The sequence below is a fragment of the Canis lupus genome, chromosome 5 (assembly GCF_048164855.1).
Source record: "Canis lupus baileyi chromosome 5, mCanLup2.hap1, whole genome shotgun sequence".
NCBI classification, from domain to species: domain Eukaryota; kingdom Metazoa; phylum Chordata; class Mammalia; order Carnivora; family Canidae; genus Canis; species Canis lupus.
This window is the reverse complement of record NC_132842.1, coordinates 72,748,227-72,770,761: the sequence shown is the minus strand read 5'-3', so window position 1 is coordinate 72,770,761 and position 22,535 is coordinate 72,748,227. Positions and strand designations below refer to the sequence as shown.

Sequence of the window (22,535 nt, the reverse complement as noted above, 5' to 3'; positions counted from 1 at the left end):
AGGCACCCTCCCAGTTTGATTTTAGATCAAATGTAATTCTAATCAAAATTCCAGTAAGTTTTTTTCATGGAATTTGACAAGTTGATTCTAAAATGTGAACAGAGCAACCAACATATTTCTGAAGATAACATGGGGAAACTTGTCCTACCTGATTATAAGATTTATTGTAAAACTGATTATTAGACTGTCTGGCTTTTGGCCCTGGGATAAAAAATAATAGACCTGTAGAATAGTACAGAGTGCTGGGAGAGAGACCTATAAATATAGGGAAAGGGATATGTGACAAAGGTGGCATTACATATCAGTGGAGAGAAGATAAATTATTCAGTAATGGACTGAGATAATTGTTAGCCATGAAAAAAAAGGATCTCTATCTAATACCATACACAAAAATCAGTTTTAGGTACATCGATGATCAAAATGTGAAGGGTAAAACTTTAAAATATTAAGAAAATACAGGAAAATATCTGTCTTATCTCAGGTCTTGTATATATTAACTTAGTAATAAGTTAAAAATAGAAATAAGATAGGGTGAAGGAATAGGGTATGATGGAAAGGGATGTGCCATTTTAGACAGGGTAGTCTGGGCAAGGCCCCTCTGAGCAGGTCATATTTGAGTTGTCATGTGAAATAAAGGAGCGAATCATGCAATTTCTGAGAAAGGAGCATTCCAGGCTGTCTGAACAGCACCTGCAGAGCCCTGGGGTAAGAATGTGTTTGTTGGGATCTCTGGGTGGCGCAGAGGTTTAGCGCCTGCCTTTGGCCCAGGGCGCGATCCTGGGGATCCAGGATCGAATCCACGTCGGGCTTCCGGTGCATGGAGCCTGCTTCGCCCTCTGCCTGTGTCTCTGCCTCTCTCTCTCTCTGACTATCATAAATAAATAAAAATTAAAAAAAAAAAAAAAAGAATGTGTTTTTTGAATTACAGAAGCAGCAATAGGGTAGTGTGGCAGGAAGAGAGTGAGCAAGAGTGATAAGTAAAGTCTGTAAGAAACGGGTTAAGAGTATGTAGGATCTCAAAGGTCATGGTAAGAAATTGGGAGTTAATTTCAGATGTAATAGGGAGACATGATCTGCTTTCCTTTTTTAAAGGATCACCCAGAGCACTCTGAGGACAACACAACATAGGAGCCTGAGTGTGGAGGGCAGCCTGGGTGGCTCAGCGGTTTAGCGCCGCCTTCGGCCCAGGTCGTGATCCTGGAGACCCGGGATCAAGTCCCATGTCAGGCGCCCTGCATGGAGCCTGCTTCTCCCTCTGCCTGTGTCTCTGCCTGCCTGCCTCTCTCTCTCTCTCTCTCTCTTTCTCACTGTTTCTCATTAATAAATAAAATCTTAAAAATAAAATATAAAAAATAATTTTAAAAAATTTTTTAAAAGCCTGAGTGGAAGAAGGAAGATTGATTAGGGCATTGACACACTAGTCTAGGCAAGATGTAGCCATAGCTTGGAGTTGGGTAGTGAGAAGTGTTTAGATTATGGATATATTTTAAAGGCAGAGGCCGTAAAATTTAGTGATGATTTAGATGTGGTTGTGAGAGAAAGAGAAGACTCAATCATGACACCAAAGTTTTTGTCCTGAGCAGTTGGAACACTTAAGTTGCCTCTTAACCAAGATAATGATCCAAAATAGCAGCTAACATACTTGCCAGCAATTTATTTATTTATTTATTTATTTATTTAATTTTTTGGTAAGTGTCATACATCTATTGCCCTAACTATTGAGTAGGGGAGGCTGGAGGAAGAACAAGTTGGGCGTGAGGAATCAAGAGTTGTTGTTTTTGTTTTGTTTTGTTCTGTTTTGTTTTTTAAAATATACTACATTGGGGCATCTGGGTGGCACAGTTGGTTAAACATCTGCCTTAAGTTCAGGTCATGATCCCAGGGTCCTGGGATTGAGCCCCACTTTGGGTTCCCTACTCAGAGGGGAGTCTCCCTCTCCCTCTACCCCTCCACCCTGCTTGTGTGTGCTCTATCTCTCTGAAATTAATTAATAAAATCTTTTAAAAATATATATATATATGCTGTGTCTGAGAAACTTCTTAGATTGCCAAATAAAGATGTTGTAAGGCTGTGGATATACTAGTTTGAAGTTCAGAGGAGAAATTCAGTCTGGAAATATGAATTTGGAAATCATCAGTATATATATATTATACTTAAAGCTATAGAACTGGGGATCCTGGGTGGTGCAGTTAGTTAAGGTCTGACTCTTGGTTTCAGCTCAGTTTGTGATCTTAGGGTCATGAGATCAAGCCCCATGTTGGGCCCCACACTCACTGTGGACACTGCTTGATATTTTCTCTCCTTCTCCCTCTACTCCTCCTTCTCATGCTCTCTTTCTAAAATAAATAAATCTTTAAAAAAAAGCTATAGAACTGGATGAGATGATTAGTCAGGGTTCATGTTTGGGGTGTTACACTTTTTCTAGGAGGGTTTAGAAATTTAGAGGGCTGATTTTGGATGTCATAATAACTAGGGAGGCTGTGGACATTTAATGTGGGGGGAATACTAAATGAGAGTTGCTAAATATCCTGCAATGTGTAGAACAGTACTCAGTAAAGAACTGACCCAGCCAAAATGCTCATGATGTTCCAGGGAGGGAGAAAGTGAAGATAGTGAAGAGATGGAGATTCAAGAGCCAAATCTTAGGGCTCAGCAGCATTTAGAGGCCAAGAAAAGGAGGTTCCTGCAGGGACTACATCAGTTGAAGTAGGAGGGAAAACAAAAACCAAGAGTTCATAGGCCCCAGTTTAGGGAATACTTAATTACTGAGCTGTGAGAGGCAGTGAGAATATTTTGGATACTATCGTGTCTTCAGGCAATGAAGATGAAGAGAGGGATGCGTGTGAGATATGTTTTGGAAATGACTCATATGATGTGGAGGATGAGATTTCTGGTTTGAACAACTAGGTGGATGGTGGTGAACTAGGAACCTGCCAGAAGAGGAGGGAATAAAGATGAGTGAGGTAGATAATGAATTGTTTTTGTGTATGTTGAATGGAAGTTTGTGAGGATATCTGAGTGGAGGTGTTTAGTGAGTTGGACATGTGGATTTGGAGCTCATTCATTTAAAAATCAGATATTATTGTGTACTTACTGTTTTCCAGGCACTATTCAAAAAAAAAATATATATATACATACATATATATACATATATCTTTTTTGTTTTAAGATTTATTGGAGAGAGAGAGCATGTGTGTGCATGGGGGAGGGGCAGAGGAAGAAGGGGAGAGAGACTCTCAAGCAGACTGCACTGAGCATGAAGCCCAACTTAGGACTCAATCTCATGATTGTGAGATCACGACCTGAGCCAAAATCAAGAGTCAGGTGATTAACCAACTGTGTCACTCACATGACCCTCCAACTATTTAACAACAATTCTAGTTGTTAAAGATATAGTAGTGAAAAAAAAATAGGCAAAATATGTGTCCTGAAAGAATTTATATTTTAGTGAGAGAAGAAAATAAACATAATAAAAATAAATTTAAGGCACAATGTAGAAGATAAGCGCTCTGAGAAATAAAAAGATGGTAAAAGAGATAAAGCAAGGGTGAGTTGGGGTGGAGTAATGCTGAATATTTTTATTTAAAGTTGGGTCATGTGGGCAGCCTGGGTGGCTCAGTGGTTTAGCACCACCTTCAGTCCAGGGCATGATCCTGGAGACCCGGGATTGAGTCCCACGTCAGGTTCCCAGCATGGAGCCTGCTTCTCCCCTCCCTCTGCCTGTGTCTCTGCCTCTCTCTCTCTCTCTCTCTCTCTCTCTCTGGTGTGTGTGTGTCTCTCATGAATAAATAAATAAAATCTTTAAAAAAAATAAAGTTGGGTCATGAAGGAAAGCTTCACTGAGAAAGCAACATTTTAGCAAAGACCTAAAAGAATTGAGGAATGGATATTTGAGGGAGGAACATTCCAGAGAGAGTGAATAGCAAATACAAAAGCCCCTAGCATGCCTGGCAGGTTCAAGAAACAGTGAGGAGGCTCACCTACCTGAAGCTTAGTGAGGGAGAGAGTAGTTGAACATGATGGAGTCATTGAGAATGGTCATAGGGCCTTATAAACTGTTGAGTATTTTGCCTTTTACTCTGAGCTTTTTTTTTTTTTTTTAAGATTTTATTTATTCATGAGAAACACACGAGAGAGAGACTGAGAGAGACAGAGACACAGTCAGAGGGAGAAGCAGGGTCCATGCAGGGAGCCTGATATGGGACTCGATCCCGGGTCTCCAGGATCAGGCCCCGGGCCGAAGGTGGCGCTAAACCTCTGAGCCACCCAGGTTCCCCTATTCTGAGCTTTTGAGAGGGATCTGGACTGAACATACATATAGGTTTAGGCATCATCTGCATGTGGGTGGTTATCCTAGGAACCATGGAAGTATTTCTAGCACAGGCATTTGGTTAGGTGGAGACACAGAGTAGTCTTCTACAAAGACTACTACTTGGGATTCTTCAGCAAGATACCCTTCTGTGGGATACCAGGGTGGTGCAGTCAATTAAGTGTCCAACTCTTGGTTTCATGATCTCAGGATCGTGAAATTGAGCTCGGTATCAGGCTCTGTTTAAGTGCAGAAACTGCTTGAGACTCTCTCCCTCTGCCCCTTCTGCCCATTCTCTCTCAAATGAATAAATCTTTTTTTTTTTTAAGATTTTATTTATTTATTCATGAGAGACACACACAGAGAGAGAGGTAGGAACACAGGCAGAGGTAGAAGCAAGCTCCATGCAGGGAGCCCGATGTGGGACTTGATCCTGGGTCTCCAGGATCACACCCTGGGCTGAAGGTGGCACTAAACTGCTGAGCCACGTGGGCTGCCCTCAGATGAATAAATCTTTAAAAAAAAAAAAAAAAAAAAAAAAAAAGGGTACCCTTCTGTTCATGATTCTCTAAGGACAGAGGTGTTTTATTACTTGAAACTTTGTGTTAGGGTGCCTGGGTGGCTCGGGTCAGGGGTCTGCCTTCAGCTCGGGTCCCTGAACAGGGAGCCTGCTTCTCCCTTTCCCTCTGCCTGCCACTGCTCCCTCTGCTTGTGTTCTCTCTCTCTCTCTTTCTCTCAAATAAACAAAATCTTAAAAAAAAAAAAAATAAGAAAAGAAAAAGAAACTTTTTTGTTAGCTAGCCCAGGATCATCACTCTGATTATCTAGTAATAATGTGGTTAACAGCAGTTGAGATACTATTAATTCTGTCTTCTCAATCTACCAGCAAATCCTATTATGTTTACAACCATTTTCAGATGTTCAATTATTTTTTTTCCTTTTTAGATTTTATTTATTTATTTGACAGAGAGCACACACTGGCAGGGAGGGACAGGGAGAAGCAGGCTCCCAGCAGAGCAGGGAGCCCTGTCTGGGATTCCATCAAGAGCAGGATCAAGGCCTGAACCACAGACAGATGCTTAACTGACTGAGCCACGTAGGCACCCAGAGGTATTTGATTCTTGATTATTACTGCTTTGCCATTACTTACATATCAGACATTTATTCAGTGCCACATATGTCTGAAACAAAGTGCAGACCTCAGTCTATTACCATGAAAGTTTGAATGGAACTTTGTTTACATTAATGATTACCCTGTGTTGAGGCTTCTAATGACTGTAGACCGTATTAATTCATCCTTCTCTAATTACTTTTATACTTGTTGGAAGGTTAATACTCAACTGATTTGACCTCCCAGCTAGTTTTTTGTTTGTTTGTTTGTTTGTTTGTTTGTTTGTTTTTTGGTGGTTGCTCTGGGGATTACAATTCACATTTTACCTTAACCCAATCTAGTAATCTTGTTTAGGTATATACCAATTTATTTTCAGTATAGCTCTGTTCCTTTTCCCCTTGGTACTATTCTTCTTTTTTTTTAATAAATTTATTTTTTTATTGGTGTTCAATTTGTTAACATACAGAATAACACCCAGTGCTCATCCCGTCAAGTGCCCACCTCAGTGCCCGGTACTATTATTCTTATATAAATTATGTATTTATATATCACAAGCCCATTACCATGCTTTTATAATTATAGCTTTATGCATTCTTTTAAATTAGATAGGGAAAAAATTAAGTATATACACTTATACTGTCTTTTTTTTTTTTTTAAGATTTTATTTATTTATTCATGAGAGACAGAGAAGCAGGCTCCCCTGGGGAGCCTGATGCCGGACTTGATCCCCAGACTGCAGGAGCATGCCCTTAGCCAAAGATAGATGCTCAACCGCTGAGCCACCCAGGCGCCCCTATACTGTCTTTTATATTTACCTATGTAGTTACTTTTGCTGTTGCTCTAGAGAATTTTTTTCAGTTATTTTACTTGTCAATTCTAGAAAATCTTTCTTTTTCTTTTTCTTTTTTTTTTTTTTTAAGATTTATTTATTTATTCATTCAGAGAGAGCAAGAGAGAGGCAGAGACACAGGCAGAGGGAGAAGCAGGCTCCATGCAGGAAGCCTGACGTTGGACTCGATCCCGATCCCGGGTCTCCAGGATCACACCCTGGGCTGCAGACGGCGCTAAACCCCTGGGCCACCGGAGCTGCCCTCTTTCTTTAAAAAAATAAAATAAAATAAAATAAAATAAATTTCTCTTGCTACTCTCTATTTGATGAGGCATTATGCGCATACTTTAGTTCTTCAAACATGGTTTTCTTTAGTTCTTTGAAGTATTTAGAATAGCTTACTTAAAAGTCTTTGTCTAGGGGTGCCTAGGTGGCACAGTCAGTGGAGCATCTGCCTTCAGCTCAGGTCATGATCCCAGGGTCCTGTGATGGAGCCCTGAGCCCTGCATCAGGCTCTCTGCTCAGTGGGGAGCCTGCTTCCCACCCTTCCCCTCTGTCGGCTACTCCCCCTGTTGTGCTCTCTCTCTGTCAGGTAAATAAATCTTTAAAAAAAATAAAAGGACAGCCCCCGTGGCCCAGCGGTTTAGCGCCTCCTGCAGCCCGGGTTGTGATCCTGGAGACCCAGGATCGAGTCCCACATCAGGCTCCCTGCATGGAGCCTGCTTCTCCCTCTGCCTGTGTCTCTGCCTCTCTCTCTCTCTCTCTGAATAAATAAATAAATAAAAATATTTAAAAAAATAAAAAAAAATAATAAAGTCTTTAAGCACTCCTGGGTGGCTCAGTTGGTTAAATATCTACCTTTGGCTCAGGACATGATCCCAGGGTTCTGGGGTGGAGCCCTACTTTGGGCTCCCTGCTTAGCAGGTAGTCTGCTTCTCCCTCTCCCTCTGCCCCTCCTGCCTCTTGTGCTCTTCCTCTCTTGCTCTCTAACAACAACAACAACAAAGTATTTGTCTAGTAAGTCCAACACCTAGGCCTCCTCAGGTACGGTTTTGTTGACTGCTTTTTCCCCTTATATAGACCATACTTTCCTCTTTATTTATGTATCTCGTAATTTCTTCAGAAAACTAAGTGTTTTAAATAATGTGGCAAGTCTGCCATTCAGATTCACCCCTCCCTCCTGTGGATTTCTTGTTGCTGTTTATTTAGTGACTTTCCTGGACTAAATATCTGTAGAGCCTGTATTTTTTGTTGTATATGGCCACTGAAGTCTCTGCTTGGTTGATTTAGTGGTTAGCTAATGATTAGACAAAGACTTCCTTAACTGTCTTGAACATTTAAATTATCCAGTAGCCTTTGCCAAGGGGGCTCTGTCTGTTGGCATATATTTGCAACGTTCCCTGCAGGCAATTTACAATTTTCCTTTAGCCATTACTACTTCCTGCCTGCACAGAATTTCAAGGTCAACCAGAGGTAAGATATCAGGGCGCTTTCAGGCTTTTCCTGGGTATGTGCACAGTCTGCAAATGCATGTGCCCTTCTAGATACCCAAGGGTTTCTAGAACATCAGGGTTTTCCAAAGTCCCTTATAGACCTCTTGTTCCTGAACTTTATGGTTTTTTTTGTTCAGTGTCCTGTTAGACTCTAGCTGACTGATATCACTGCCTTAGGCTGTGGGGATGTTAAACAGCTGCCACTGACTATGTTTTGAAAAATGTCTGAAGGATAGAGCTATTCACACAGAACAAACGGTGAGTCAGGTCAAATAAAGATACGGGGAGCAGTCAGATCACGTACTAACGGCTCTCTGGGGCTGGCGCTTTTCGGGAGCTCCAAATTTATTCTGTCCTTTTCAGTAGCTCCTCGGCTGCTGGTTTCCATAGCCACTGTAGTTGTGAGGTTCTTGGTTTTCAAGGCTAACAGAGTTAGGGAGATGGAAGTGGGAGTCAGGCTAGTTAAAATGCCATAATACTCACTGATCTTACCAAGATTCAGTTGTTGTTTTACTTACAATAAAATATACACAATATTTTGTGTAAACAAAGTTTACCATTTCTTAAAGGTATAGTCAGCAACATGAAGTACTTTCACGTTGTTCTATAACCATTGCCACCATCTATCTTCAGTACTTTTTCATTTTCCTAACTGAAACTTTATAACCATTAGTGATAATTCCTCATTCTCACTTCCCCTCAGCCCCTGGAAACAGCATCTGACTTTCTGTCTCTGAATTTGACTGCTGTAGGTAAAGTGGAATCATACAATCTTTTCCTTTTGGGTTTAGCTTATTTCATTTAGCATAATGTCTCAGGATTGACATTGTTGTAACATATGTCAGAATTTCGTTCCTTGTTCAGGCTGAATAATATGTTCCACATTTTATTTATCCATTCATCTGTTGATGAGTATTTGGGTTGTTTTTACCTTTTGGCTATTGTCACTAATGCTACTATGAACATGGGTATACAAATATGTGTTTGAATTCCTCTTTTCAGTTATTTTGGGTATATATCCAGAAGTAGAATTGCTGGATCATGCTATGATTCTGTTTTTAATCTTTTTTTTTTTTTTTTTAAGATTTATTTATTTATTTATTCAGAGAGAGCGAAAGAGAGGCAGAGACCCAGGCAGAGAGAGAAGCAGGCTCCATGCAGGGAGCCCAATGTGGGACTCGATCTGGGGTCTCCAGGATCACACCCGGGCTGCAGGCGGCACTAAGCCACTGCGCCACCGGGGCTGCCCTGTTTTTAATCTTTTTAAAGTAGGCTCCACACCTAGGGGGAGCTCAGTGTCGGGCTTGAACCCACAACCCTGAGATCAAGACCTGAACTGAGATCAACTGACCCAACTCAGTTGGGTGCTTAACCAACTGAGCCAACAAGGCACCCCTAAGTTTTTTAGGAACTGCCATGCTACTTTCACGGTGGCTGCACCATTTTGTTAGAGTACACAAGGGTTCCAATTTCTCCAGGTCCTCTTAACACTTGTTATTTTCTGTCTTTAATTTTGATAATATAAGCTTTATCTACTTTTTTTTTTTAATTTTTATTTATTTATGATAGTCACAGAGAGAGAGAGAGAGAGAGAGAGAGAGGCAGAGACACAGGCAGAGGGAGAAGCAGGCTCCATGCACTGGGAGCCCGATGTGGGACTCGATCCCGGGTCCCCAGGATCGCGCCCTGGGCCAAAGGCAGGCGCCAAACCGCTGCGCCACCCAGGGATCCCTATCTACTTTTTCTTTTGTTGCTTATGGTTTTGGTATCGTATCTAAGAAACCTAATTGCCTAACCAAAGGTCATAAATTTAGACCTGTCTTTTCTTCTAAGAGTCTAATTAGTTTTAGCTCTCATATTTCAATCCTTTATTTATTTTGAGTTAATTTTTGTGTGTGCGTGTGTGTGTTTTTTAAGGTTTTATTTATTTATCTATTCATGAGAGACAGAGAGAGAGAGAGAGGCAGAGACACAGGCAGAGGGAGAAGCAGGCTCCATTCAAAGAGCCCGATATGGGACTCATCCCCGGTCTCCAGGATCAGGCCCTGGGCTGAAGGCGGCGCTAAACCACTGAGCCACCCAGGCTGCCCAGTTTTTGTGTTTTCTATCTCATTTATTTCCACTCTAATCTTTACTGTTTACTTTTTCCCCCAGTGTCTTATGGTAAAGATTAGGTTATTGATTTGAGATCTTTCTTTTTAATGTAGGTGTTTACAGCTGAATGTTTCTAAGTACTGCTTTAGCTGTGTCCCATAAATTTTGACATTTTGTATCTTCATGTTTGTTATATGTGTTGAGAGAACAGCTCCTCCAGAATTCTGATTGGCCTCTCTTCCTGGGGGATACTTAGGATGGGAAGGTTGGTGTGATGAACTGTATCTGGGCTGTAACTGGTCTCCATGTTACAAATAATAATCATTACCTCCCTCCATTCTCCGTTCAGGTTCCCCTTGTCCTTAGCCGCCATCTCTTTTTTTTTTTTTTTCTTTTTTTTTTTTTTTAAGTAGGCTCCACACCAGTGTGAAACCCACCTCAGGACTTGAACTTGTGATCCTGAGATCAAGATCTGAGCAGAGATCAAGAGTCAGATGCTTGCAGTATCTGGGTGACTCAGTAGAGTAGGTGGCTGACTCTTGGCTTGACTCAGGATTGGCCCATGTTGTGCTCTGTGCTTACTGGAGAGTCTGCCTGAGAATTCTCTTTCTCCCTGTGTCCTTCCCCTGCACATGCTATGCCTTTCTCTCTCTCAAATAAATACATCTTTTAAAAAATTACCTTTACAAAAAGTCCAGACACTTAACCAACTGAGCCACCCCGGTGTCCCCCATCTCCACCAATCTTTTTTTTTTTAATATTTTATTTATTTATTCATGAGAGACACACAGAGAGTGGCAGAGACACAGGCAGAGGGAGAAGCAGGCTCCATGCAGCGAGCCTGATGTGGGACTCGATCCCGGGTCTCCAGGATTATGCCCCGGGCTGAAGGCAGCGCCAAACTGCTGAGCCACCCGGGTTGCCCACATCTCCGCCAATCTTGATGGCTAGTACTTCGTGGTATGACCTAAACCCTCATTACTTAGGGATCTGAACCACTAGTTACCATGCTTTTCTCAGGCCAGAGTATCCAATTTGTTTACTCTCAGAATTGGGAAAGGGAGTACCAATAGGTACCCAAATGGGTCATCTGGGTTCCAGATATATTGTCATTGTCCCCTTCTAGAACAGCCACCCTACTTCTTTCTGATAATAAGGATCAGTTAATCCTGCCAAGATGGTAATTCCTCCTTATATCTAGGGATCACGAGCTGGGGCGGCTTTAGAGAGTTTCAAAACCGCAAGAGAAATAGGAAGCAAGATTGGGCAGACTGATCCTAGTCTAATTAAGGGATAGGGAGATTAGATATCTGTACTCAGTCAAATTTCTTTCAAAACATTCTTTTATTTTCATACTTGAGCATTCTAAACTGACAACTTACTTTAAATAACTTCTACATTCTTTAGGCAAAGCCAGTTCCTTCTAAGGTATCACTCATACCCTTTCTCAGGTACTTACATGAGTTTTGTTGTGGGGGGGTATTGTTTTACATAAAAATTTTCCTTTTTCCTTATACCCTCATAAATTCAAGTTGGGGATTGGAAAGGAAACTTACTTGAGTAAACTGAGAATAATATATTTTATTTTTTTAAGATTTTATTTATTTATTCATGAGAGACACAGAGAGAGAGAGAGGTAGAGACACAGGCAGAGGGAGAAGCAGGCTCCATGCGGGGAGCCCGACATGGGACTCGATCCCAGGTCTCCAGGATCACACCCTGGGCTGCAGGCGGCGCCAAACCGCTGTGCCACCGGGGCTGCCCGAGAATAATATATTTTAAAATGAAAATTAGCCTTAAATGTCTTACGATATTTTTATGCTATATATCTATATCTCACCTGTCTTAAATCCCAGTAGGTAATATTCTCATTTAATAAATTATACATTTCTATAATGTTCCAATTTTAAATTTTAATCAGCATTACTGAATTGGGTTAAAAAAAAACGTAAAAGGTGATGAATTTTATGTTGTAAATATATCATTTACCTTTTTCTCTTTTTAGAAACTACACCCCACCTCCCTAAACTGGTTAATAGTGGCATGGAAGATCCATTTGGTAAGTATCATCTGCATTTTTCTTAGTAAATGGTATTTGTGGGCCCTTTTTTTTTTTTTTTTGGCCTTTTTTTTCTCAAAAAAAATCATATTGCAGACTAGGAAGTACTTAAAATTTAAAAGAGGTGTTTAAAATATGCATCAGCAAAGAAAGGGATTAGAGGCCGTTTTTCTTGTTTAACCTTAGCATGCTGGAGTAAGATTTTGATTCAAGCATTTTATGATTCTTTGCCAAGTGTAAAGACGTCTGAATCTCCTTTTATACCAGTGTAACTTGAAGTATAGTAAAAATGTTACTAATGTTACATTCTACTCCTGCCCAGTTACCCCAGATAACTAAGGTCAGGTACTTGGGCTACTGGTACAAGTAATTAGATAGCTCAGGTTAATAGCTGTTGTCTTGCTTTAAGAAGATGGCTGAACACTTGGCAAGGTCTGAATTTCTCCACTGCTGTTAATGACCCTAAATGGCTTCATTAGGACCTTGGGTTCCCCTCCCCACCCAAGGGTATTTTACGAGTTCATCAGCATAATCCTCAATCTGAACACTAGAGGGCAGTCAGTACTTTTGTCATAAATTTTATTACCAAGAATTTATTACCAGATTTATCTGGAGGGGATTACTTATGAACAGTTTAGTAAATCGAGTTGATTTTGGTTGCTTGGTGACAAATCCTAAAGAACATGTACATATGACAAACTAGAGGAACATTTGACTACTCAGAGGTGGTTACTGGAAATTTATTTTTTCTCTTTGACCTCTTTACCTCACCTAACTTAAGCATAACTTAAGTTTAATTGGATCTAATTAAATTTATCATTAAATTAACTAAATTTAATTTAAATTTAAATGTAACTTAAATTTACTAAGGAATACTAAAAAGAGAGTTGCTATGGTAGTTAGGGTTGGTCAGTAGTCAATTGAAACGTAAATCGAAATGTGCTTTTGATCACCAATATGAGAAAAAGGTTGTGTTCTGTGCTAGTGAGACTCTTCCTCTTATACTTTAAATCTTGGAATCTGTAACTTGATTAACATTTATATTCATAATGTGGATTCTAGAGAAAAATGGAATTTTCTTAGTTGCTTACAAAACATATAATATTTACTGGTTTATGGTCTGCTCAATACCACCTGATAAAGATAAGAATTATGAATGTAAAATAAGTTTGTTTCTAAGAAGATAGAGCCCCTGTAAGTTAGGGTGAGAATTTTGTTGTAATTAAATTAGCTAAGAATTATGTAGATAGATTGAAAAAGAATTATTTTGTTGTATTCTGAAAATAGAAGTGAGGGATTTTGACACATCAGGTTCCAGAGGGGACAGACCTATAGCCTAACCTATGTCACTGGCAACAAGTACTGTCAGTTTTCTTTGTAGTGATAGATTCACTTTTGTTCAGTTTTGAGAAAATGCCTATCAAATATGTAAGCTTGGATAATATAGTTACTCTTTAAGTAAAAACAGTATTTCATGAAAAAAACCTCAGTTCAGCTTGCAACACAAGTGCCTTTACTAAAGGTAGCAGTTATACTTAAGTTTATGTTATGTCATATATTAAGTATATGTCATTTCCTCATACAGAATAATAAAGGGACATGTACTGAAGGATTGAGATTTATTAAAACTAATAATTTTGCAGCTTTATCAAGGACATTCTTAAATTAAAACTGGCATTATTTTTAACTGTAATAACATGATAATGAAGACCATGAGTCCTATTACAGTTTGGTGCTGCTGCCTTGATTTGTGTTAAGGTACCAGCAGGTACTTGATTTGAGTAAGGTACCTTTTGCTCACTATTGCTTTTGTACCATTGATACAAGTGTCAACACTGTGAAAAAGGTGAATATTCCCTTAGTATTACTAAGTATATCTGTGTACCTCTTAGGCTCCTGGAAGAATCTCGGGGATCCCCAGGCATCTGGGGACCACACTTTCTTCAGTTTCCTGAGGTTTAAAGAGTCTATTCTATGGAAGAAAAGCAACTTTGGCAAAGTCAGGACTTGTCCTGGAAATTGTATTGGGCAGGGCTCCAGTGTGGACCCAGTCTTGGACAGGTGACAGAAATATGGTTAGACGGTGTGAGCTGTTCTCTGATTCCTCCCAAGTTGACCATGACCCACCTACAGCTTTTGGGAGTTCGGTTAAGACACTACTGTGGAAAAAAAAAAAAAAAAGACACTACTGTGGGATGAATTGAGTGTTCTGAGTTCATTAAACAGCTAGCTCTGAGTATTTTGAGGAGAAATTCATCAGCATTTAGTGAAGATAAGCTGAGGACCAGGCTTACCTGGGCACTACATTCTTATATTCAAGAAGAGGGCAAATGGCAGCAGAGATTGTAGTGACAGCCACCTTCAGTATATCTCTTGAGTCACACTGTTCCAATCTGGACAGCTGTTTCTCTGGGTGTGGTGCACAGCTGTCATCCTGGATAGCCCTACTCAATCTCATGTCTTTCTCTTTCTTGATTGCCACATGCTTCGTGATGCTAGGCCTCCCAGAAGTTTCCTGATTCTCACCTCATTTTCCTTTAGCTCTGCCTCCTGGAGGATTTATTCATCTTTATCATCAATTAAAATTTTCTACTCTTATGTTCTGAACTTCTAGATCTCTTTTGTTCACAGAATATTTCTTTCATCATATCCTTTTATTGTCCTCAACAAACTTTCTTGGCCTTGCACAGTCCCTTTTCCCCTAAAGTTGCTTTTCTCTGTTTGTTTTGATCTGTTTTATGTTAGAGTTTTCCTCTGATGTCTCCTAATAATTAGCTGTCTGCTCATGATTAAGAGTGAGAAGCTTTAAATTAGAAGCTTTAAACGCATAGGCTGAATACCTCTGGGCCTTTCTGTAAGGTGAGCTTCTTGTCTGTCTCGTTGAGGAAGAAGCCCCAAGTCAGTAGGAGCTTATCTTCCCGTCACTGACTAGAGGTCTAGGAGGTAAGGGGTGAAGAGGATTGGTGGGGAGCATTATTGTGCACATGGTTGTCCAGTTCCCTTCAGCTTTTAGTGCTGTGTTCCCACCATCCACTGTCTTTTCTGTCTCCAGTCCAGAAGCCAGTTGTTTTATCCCTTCCAAGAAATAGACCTCTTGAATACTACCAGTGTTGGTGTGGGATGGACATTCAAAGTTCATGGAGTGGGGAAGGTGATAAAGGAATCAAATAGTTTTCACCTTAATTCTCTTTTTTTCCTTCCCTTTCATCCCCAGTTTCAAAAGGACCTGATAGTGAAAGTATTATTCATTAATAATAATTTTTAGTGGAGGAGTTGGGGCGGGGGAGTAATGGCTGTACTATACATTAAGTGCTGGAGGAAGGAAGGGTCCAGGAAAGATGTGTGTACAGTTTCTGCCACTGTGACACTTATACCCCACTGCTTTTAAAAATGGTTGTTACTGCTTCTGCTTTCTTCCTTCTTCCCTTATCATCTGTTATGGGTTAACAGCCACTCTTCCCATGGCATGCCAGAAAAGGGACTGAAACCCTGTCATATGAAGCTCCTAAAGGTTTTTGGGGTAGGAGAGGATCTGTATACTATATTGCCTTCCCAAAATCTTCTGACAACTTTTTAAAGTTTCTGTATACCCTCCCTTCCATAGAAGTGAACACAATTTGTTGAAAAAAAAAATTTTTGGTATGTGTTTGATGAAATAATTGTTTAACGAGATACATTATTAGTATGAATCCTGAATTTGAAGCTAGTTGCATATTTGTTCATATGCATGGTATTCTAGGAACAGATTTACAAGATAATATCTCCTTTGGATTAAAATTTGTATCACATAGAGAAAATGAGAAGTGGTATGTTGAAGTAGAAAACAAGCTATATCTAAGCAAATAAAATTAATTATTTTCTTCCTATTCTGTAACTGAATTTATAAGTCATTATAATGTTATAATGGGGTTTTTCCTAGCTATTCAAGGACATATGTTAAGGAGCCATGCTCAAAGCTAATGCACTTGACTTCGAAGTTCATAGGAAAACAGTATGCCTGCCTGGCTGGGTCAGTGGAGCATATGACTCTTGATATCAGGGTTGTGAGTTCAAACCACAAGTTGGGTTTAGAGGTTACTTTAAAAAAAAAAAAAACAAAAACAAAGTTCATGGGAAAACATTTTGTGATGCTATTATGTTGTTATCACTTGAAGTTCAAAATGTGTTTAATAACACAGCCTGCACTCCCTCTCCTTTATGAATGAAGACCAAAATATGAACTTAATTAGTTTTGAGATCCTTAGGGAGTAGGAGGTAAATTCCTTTGGAATTAAACTATGCCAAAAATGATATTTGTTCTATTTTTTCTAAGGTTTTGAATAGAAATTTTAAAAAAACATTATTAAAAACATATATTAAATATCTTCCTTTCTTGGTAGGACTATAAACTTATGGAGGGCAAGCTCTTTCTACTGTTACATTCCACTGTCCAAGAGTAAGCACACAATACATATTTGTATGTATTTCTTACTGTGGTTTTAAATTTTCTGTGTAAAGTAGAATTACCAGGGGTGCCAGGTAGCTCAGTCAGATAAACAGCTGACTCTTGGTTTCGGCTCGGATCATGATCTTGTCATGATCTTAAGCCCCACATCGGACTCTGTGCTCGGTGTAGAGTCTGCTTGAGAGTCTCTCCCTCTCCCTCCAGCTCATGTTCTCTCTCTCTCATAAATAAATCTGTGAAAAAAAAAAAGGTAGAATTACCAATCTTTTTTTTTTTTTTTAAGATTTTATTTATTTATTCATGAGAGACACAGAAAGAGAGGCAGAGACACAGGCAGAGGGAGAAGCAGGCTCCATGCAGGGATCCCGACGTGGGACTCGATCCTGGGTCTCCAGGATCACACGCTGGGCTGAAGGTGGCGCTAGACCTCTGAGCCACCCAGGCTGCCCCTAGAATTACCAATTTTAAGGGAAATAGAGTGCATAGAACATCAGCCTCTGTAAACTTTAATAGTACAGATACTGTGTAATTTTTTTTTCTGTCATTAGAAAAAGATGAACCATAGTGGTAATGCAAGCCTGAAAAGTGGTAGTGGTGACAGTTCTGACTCTCTCTCATCTCTTTTCAGCATTTTTCATCCCTTCTGACTACTCCTTGTCCTAGAACATCATAGCAAGTGGGATAAGTCGGATAAATGTGTAGACTAGTTTCCATCTGAATTTACTTTTGCATACTGAGCTCTTATCAGTGTGTCATCAACACTGCATAGGCAATGATTATAGAAATTAAACTTAAAAGGAAGTAATAGGAGAGATGAATGGCTTTCACTTATCATTCTGTATTTGCCTGTATGGTTTGCATCTTCAAACTAAATACATGTGTTACTTTTATTTTTCAAAACATAAACGGAATTTTTTCTTTTTTTTTTTTTTATAAACAGGGATTTTATCTGGGTTGTACTGTTAAGGACATTTTTGTTTCTTCTTTATATTTCTCAGTGTTAAAAATAAAATTTATAGGTGTACCTAGGTGGCTCAGTGGTTGAGCGTCTGCCTTTGGCTCAGGTTGTCATCCCAGGGTCCTGGGATCAAGTCCCACATTGAGCTCCCCATAGGGAGCCTACTTCTCCCTCTGCCTATGTCTCTGCCTCTCTCTGTGTCTCTCATGAAAAAATCTTTTTTTTTATGGTGAAAAAATTTATATTTATATATATTTTTTAAGATTTTATTTATTTATTCATGACAGACAGAGAGAGAAAGAGAGAGAGGCAGAGACACAGACAGAGGGAGAAGCAGGCTCCATGCAGGGAGCCTGACGTGGGACTCGATCCCGGGTCTCCAGGATCACGCCCTGGGCTGAAGGCAGGCACTAAACCTCTGAGCCACCGGGGCTGCCCTATATTTAGATTTATAGCCAGCTGGACTCAGTTTAGATGATCCCAATCTGATCAAGGTGTTGACCTTGGCCACATCAGTGTCATGGAGCTTCTTCACAGTCTGTTTGATCTGGTGCTTATTGGCCTTGACATCCACAATGAACACAAGTGTGTTGTTGTCTTCTATTTTCTTCATGACTGACTCAGTAGTAGGAGAACTTGATGGCATAGTGATCAAGCTTGTTTCTCCTGGGAGCGCTCTTTCAAGGATATTTGGGCTGCCTTTGGAGACCCAGGGTCTTGGGTCATTGGAATGTAGGTGATGTATGGATCTTCTTTTTTTTTTTTTTTGTGACTGTGTATGCCTTTTAGCACCACTTTCTTAGCTTTCAAAGCCTTTGCTTTGGCTTTGACTTCAGCTTTGGGAGGGGCAGAGGCTTCCTTCTTCTCCTTCGGCACCATCTTCATGAAAGGCTAAATAAAATCTTTAAAAAAAATAAAATAAAATTTATAAAACTAATTTCTCGACTTAAAAGATAATAAAAAGATTTTGTTAAAGGGAATTAAATACTATAATGGTCATTTTACATGTGCAGTTTAACTGCTATGCCTAAAATAACCATGTTATATCTCTGCATAATAGTACAGTCTTTTAAAATATAAGACATTTTATTCTTCTCATGAATTAGAATTAGGTTAATTAACCTATCAGACTCCAGCACAATTGACTTGTTCCTCAGCCACTCATTTGTTCAGTGAACACTGAGCAAAATCAGCAATCAGCAAAACAGCATTTTTTTTAAAGATTTTATTTATTTATTCATGAGAGAGAGAGAGAGAGGCAGAGACACAGGCAGAGGGAGAAGCAGCTCCATGCAGGGAGCCTGACGTTGGACTCGATCCCGGGATTCCAGGATCACACCCTGGATTGAAGGCGGCACTAAACCGCTGAGCCATCCAGGGATTCCCCGACAGCATGTTTTAATAGTTAAGCCCTCAGGCTCTGGAGTCAGAGAAACTTGAGTTCAGATCCCAGTTCTGCCATTTCTTGGCTATGTCCTTTTAGGCAATACGGTTACTTGCTGAACTTCAGGTTACTTGCTGAACTTCAGTTTACGTGTAAAATAAGGATAGGGATTTTGCCTTTCCCACAGGTTGCTAATAAGAATTAAATGAATTCATACTTGTAATATTTGTTTTTTTTTTAATTTTTTTAAATTTTTTTTTTCTTTATTTATTTATGATAGTCACACAGAGAGAGAGGCAGAGACACAGGCAGAGGGAGAAGCAGGCTCCATGCACCGGGAGCCTGATGTGGGACTCAATCCCGAGTCTCCAGGATCGCGCCCTGGGCCAAAGGCAGGCGCCAAACCACTGCGCCACCCAGGGATCCCCCATACTTGTAATATTTATAACATGGTGCCAAACACAGAGTAAATATATACTAACTGAATGTCTCAGACTCTAAGGGTATAAACATGAATAAGACATGATCCCTGTTTTTTTTTTTTTTTAAGATTTTATTTATTTATTCATGAGAGACACAGAGAGAGAAGCAGGATCTCTGCAGGGAGCCCGATGTGGGACTCAATCCCGGGACCCCAGGACCACGCTCTGGGTCGAAGGCAGGCACCAAACCGCTGAGCCATCCAGGGATCCCCCAGAAGATTCCTTTTTTAAAATTTTTGCTTATATGTGACTAATTGAGATGCAATTTATATACAATAAAAGTTACCATTTATAGGTATATATTCCTGTTTTTTCAATTAGCAATAATCACACCTCAGATAAACCTCATTGGCTACGATACTGCCACTGCTCAAAGCAATATATATTCCTGTTTTTTGATAAATGTGTAAGATTGCATAACCCATACTACAATCAGGGTATAGGATATTTCTTTCACCCAAAAACTACCCCGCTTACCTTTTTAAATAATTTCCATCTAATCCTTCCACCCTCAGCCTCTGGCAACTTGGACCTGAATTCTGTCCCTTTTTCTATAGTGGTATATAAATAGAGTTGTACACCACATAGCCTTTTCTGTTTTTTTTTTTCCACTTAGCATAATGCTATTGAGATTCATACTTGCTGTTGCATGTATCAGTGGTTCATTCCTTTCATACCTTTTCAAGAATGTCATATACTTGGAATCATAGCCTTTTGAGATTGATTTCTTTTCTTTTTTAAACATTTTATTATTCATGAGAGAGACAGAGAGAGAGAGAGAGAGAGAGAGGCAGAGACACAGGCAGAGGGAGAAGTAGGCTCCATGCAGGGAGCCCGATGTGGGACTCGATCCCCGGTCTCCAGGATCAGGCCCTGGGCCAAAAGTGGCGCTAAACCACTGAGCCACCCGGGCTGCCCTACATTGTTTATTATTATTATTATTTTAAGATTTATTTATTTCAGAGAGAGAGAGTATTGGGTGGCAGAAGAGAAGGGAGAGGGAAAGAGAGGGAGCAAGAACATTCCCAGCTGAGCAGGGAGCATGAAGCAGGACTGAATCCCAAACCCTGGGATCATGACCTGAGCCAAAACCAAGAGCTGGACACCCGAGCAGCCCTGCTTATTATTATAATAGTTATATTTTAAGATCTAAAATGGTATCCCTTTATTATTCTACCTTTTCAGGCTTTTTTTTTTTTTTTAAGATTTTTTTTATTTACTCAGGAGAGACACACAGAGAGAGGCAGAGACATAGGCAGAGGGAGAAGCAGGCTCCATGCGGGGAGCCCGATGTGGGATGCTATCCTGGGACCTCCGGATAATGCCCTGAATTAAAGACAGACATTCAACCACCCAGGCACCTCTTGTTTGTTATTTATCTAAAGAAATAGGGACACCTGGGTGGCTCAGCATTTGGGCATCTGCCTTTGGCTCAGGGCGTGATCCTGGGGTCCCGGGATTGAGTCTCACATGGGGCTCCCTGCATGGATCCTGCTTCTTCCTCTGCCTATGTCTCTACCTCTTTCTGTGTCTCTCATAAATAAATAAAAGAAATAGCCATTAGTCACAGATCCTCACAGGTAATTCTGATGTTCTCTCTGGCTGAGAATCATTTGCCCACATGAATCACAGATATAACATGGAGTCCAGTGGTGGACCTTTCTGGATTGAAAATCAGGGGGCCAGCCTGATTTTTTTCCCAATTGCATGCTTCTGCTTTCTCTTACTTGTAAAGATAAGTAGAGGTGGGTAGAGAGGGTCCTTTTCTTTCTTTCTTTCTTTTTTTTTTTTTAAGATTTTATCCATTTATTCATGAGAGACACAGAGAGAGAGGTAGAGACATAGGCAGAGGGAGAAGCAGGCTCCCCACGGGAATCCTGATGTAGGACTCAATCCCAGGACACCGGGATCACAACCCAAGCTGAAAGCAGATGTTCAACCACTGAGCCAGTTGCCCCTAAATATCTTTAATTTTAAAAATGTATCCTCAACTTTATTTCAAAATCAGATTAAGAATGATCACTGGGTTTTCCTTTTTTTTTTTTTTTTGGTATATATTTAAAAAAAATTTTTTTTATTGGAATTCAATTTGCCAACATATAGCATAACACCCAGTGCTCATCCCGCCAAGTGCCCCCCTCAGTGCCCATCACCCAGTCACCCCAACCCCCCGCCCACCTCCCCTTCCACTACCCCTTGTTCATTTCCCAGAGTTAGGTGTCTCTCATGTTTTGTCACCCTCACAGATATTTTCACTCATTTTCTCTCCTTTCCCTTTATTCCCTTTCACTAATTTTTATATTCCCCAAATGAATGAGACCATATAATGTTTGTCCTGATCACTGGGATTTTAAAATTGATAATGAAACTAGTATAAACATTTCCCATTAGGCAGGAAACCATTAATTTCAAAACGGCCTCAGTGGTTGTCTTCTTGGGCTTGATCAGTGTTCTGTCATGTTAGAAATGACCTTTCATGGGGTGCCTGGCTGGCTTAGTCAGTATAGCATGAGACTCTTGATGTCGGGGTTGTGAGTTTGAACCTCACATTGGGGGTAGAGTTTACTTTAAAAGAAATGACCCAGGGCAACCCAGGTGGCTCAGCGGTTTAGAGCCGCCTTCAGCCCAGGGTGTGATCCTGGGGACCCAGATCGAGTCCCGCATCCGGTTCCCTGCATGGGGCCTGCTTCTCCCTCTGCCTGTGTCTCTGCCTCTCTGTCTCACTCTCTCACTCTCTCTGTCTCTCATAAATTAATTAATTAATTAATTAATCTTTAAAAATAAAATAAAATACCTTTCATGGTAGAACTTTGACTTGACCCAAAAACAGCACAGTATTTACAAGATTGCTGTTTGAACATCAGTGGGGTCCAGAACCCATGCACGTGTGCATACACACACATCCCCTAATGGAGGCTTCCATTACAAGAAGGTGACAGCAGTATAATGGATTGTTTGTGGAATGGTAGTTGTGGCTTTCAGTTCCTTATTGAAGATTTGCTTTGTTTTTTCTTCATCAAACCAGCATTTTTCTGGTGGTAGCCAGAATAACATCAGATTGTATTGTAGTCTTTAGGGGGCACGTAGGTGGCTCGGTGATTGAGTGTCTGCCTTCAGCTCAGGTAGTGATCCTGGTGTCCTGGGATCCAGCCCCACATCAGGGTCCCCACAGGGAGCCTGCTTCTCCCTCTGCCTGTGTCTCTGCCTCTCTCTCGCTCTATGTCTATCATGAATAAATAACAAATAAAAATCTAAAAATAAATAAATAAATAAATAAATTTTTGTTGGCACACTGCCCTAACTACCATGAAGGGAAAAAAATGAATAAGATACAGTTTCAGCTCTCAAAGAGGAGTATAAGAACTATCAATA

At 40.2% G+C, this 22,535-nt stretch overlaps 1 protein-coding gene and 1 pseudogene across 8 annotated transcripts in view; one reads left to right on the top strand and one right to left on the bottom strand.

Annotated features, from left to right (window-relative positions):
* The window catches only part of PHACTR4 (phosphatase and actin regulator 4), a 98,144-nt gene that overhangs the window by 13,094 nt on the left and 62,515 nt on the right, over nucleotides 1-22,535 (top strand). For all 8 annotated transcript variants that reach the window (XM_072827526.1, XM_072827523.1, XM_072827529.1 and 5 more), the window contains one exon: nucleotides 11,842-11,895. In XM_072827526.1, coding sequence (XP_072683627.1) covers nucleotides 11,880-11,895 — 16 coding nt within the window. In that variant the 5' untranslated portion in view covers nucleotides 11,842-11,879. The remainder of the gene's footprint in view (nucleotides 1-11,841; nucleotides 11,896-22,535) is intronic.
* On the bottom strand, nucleotides 19,428-19,541 carry LOC140634566 (U4 spliceosomal RNA; annotated as a pseudogene).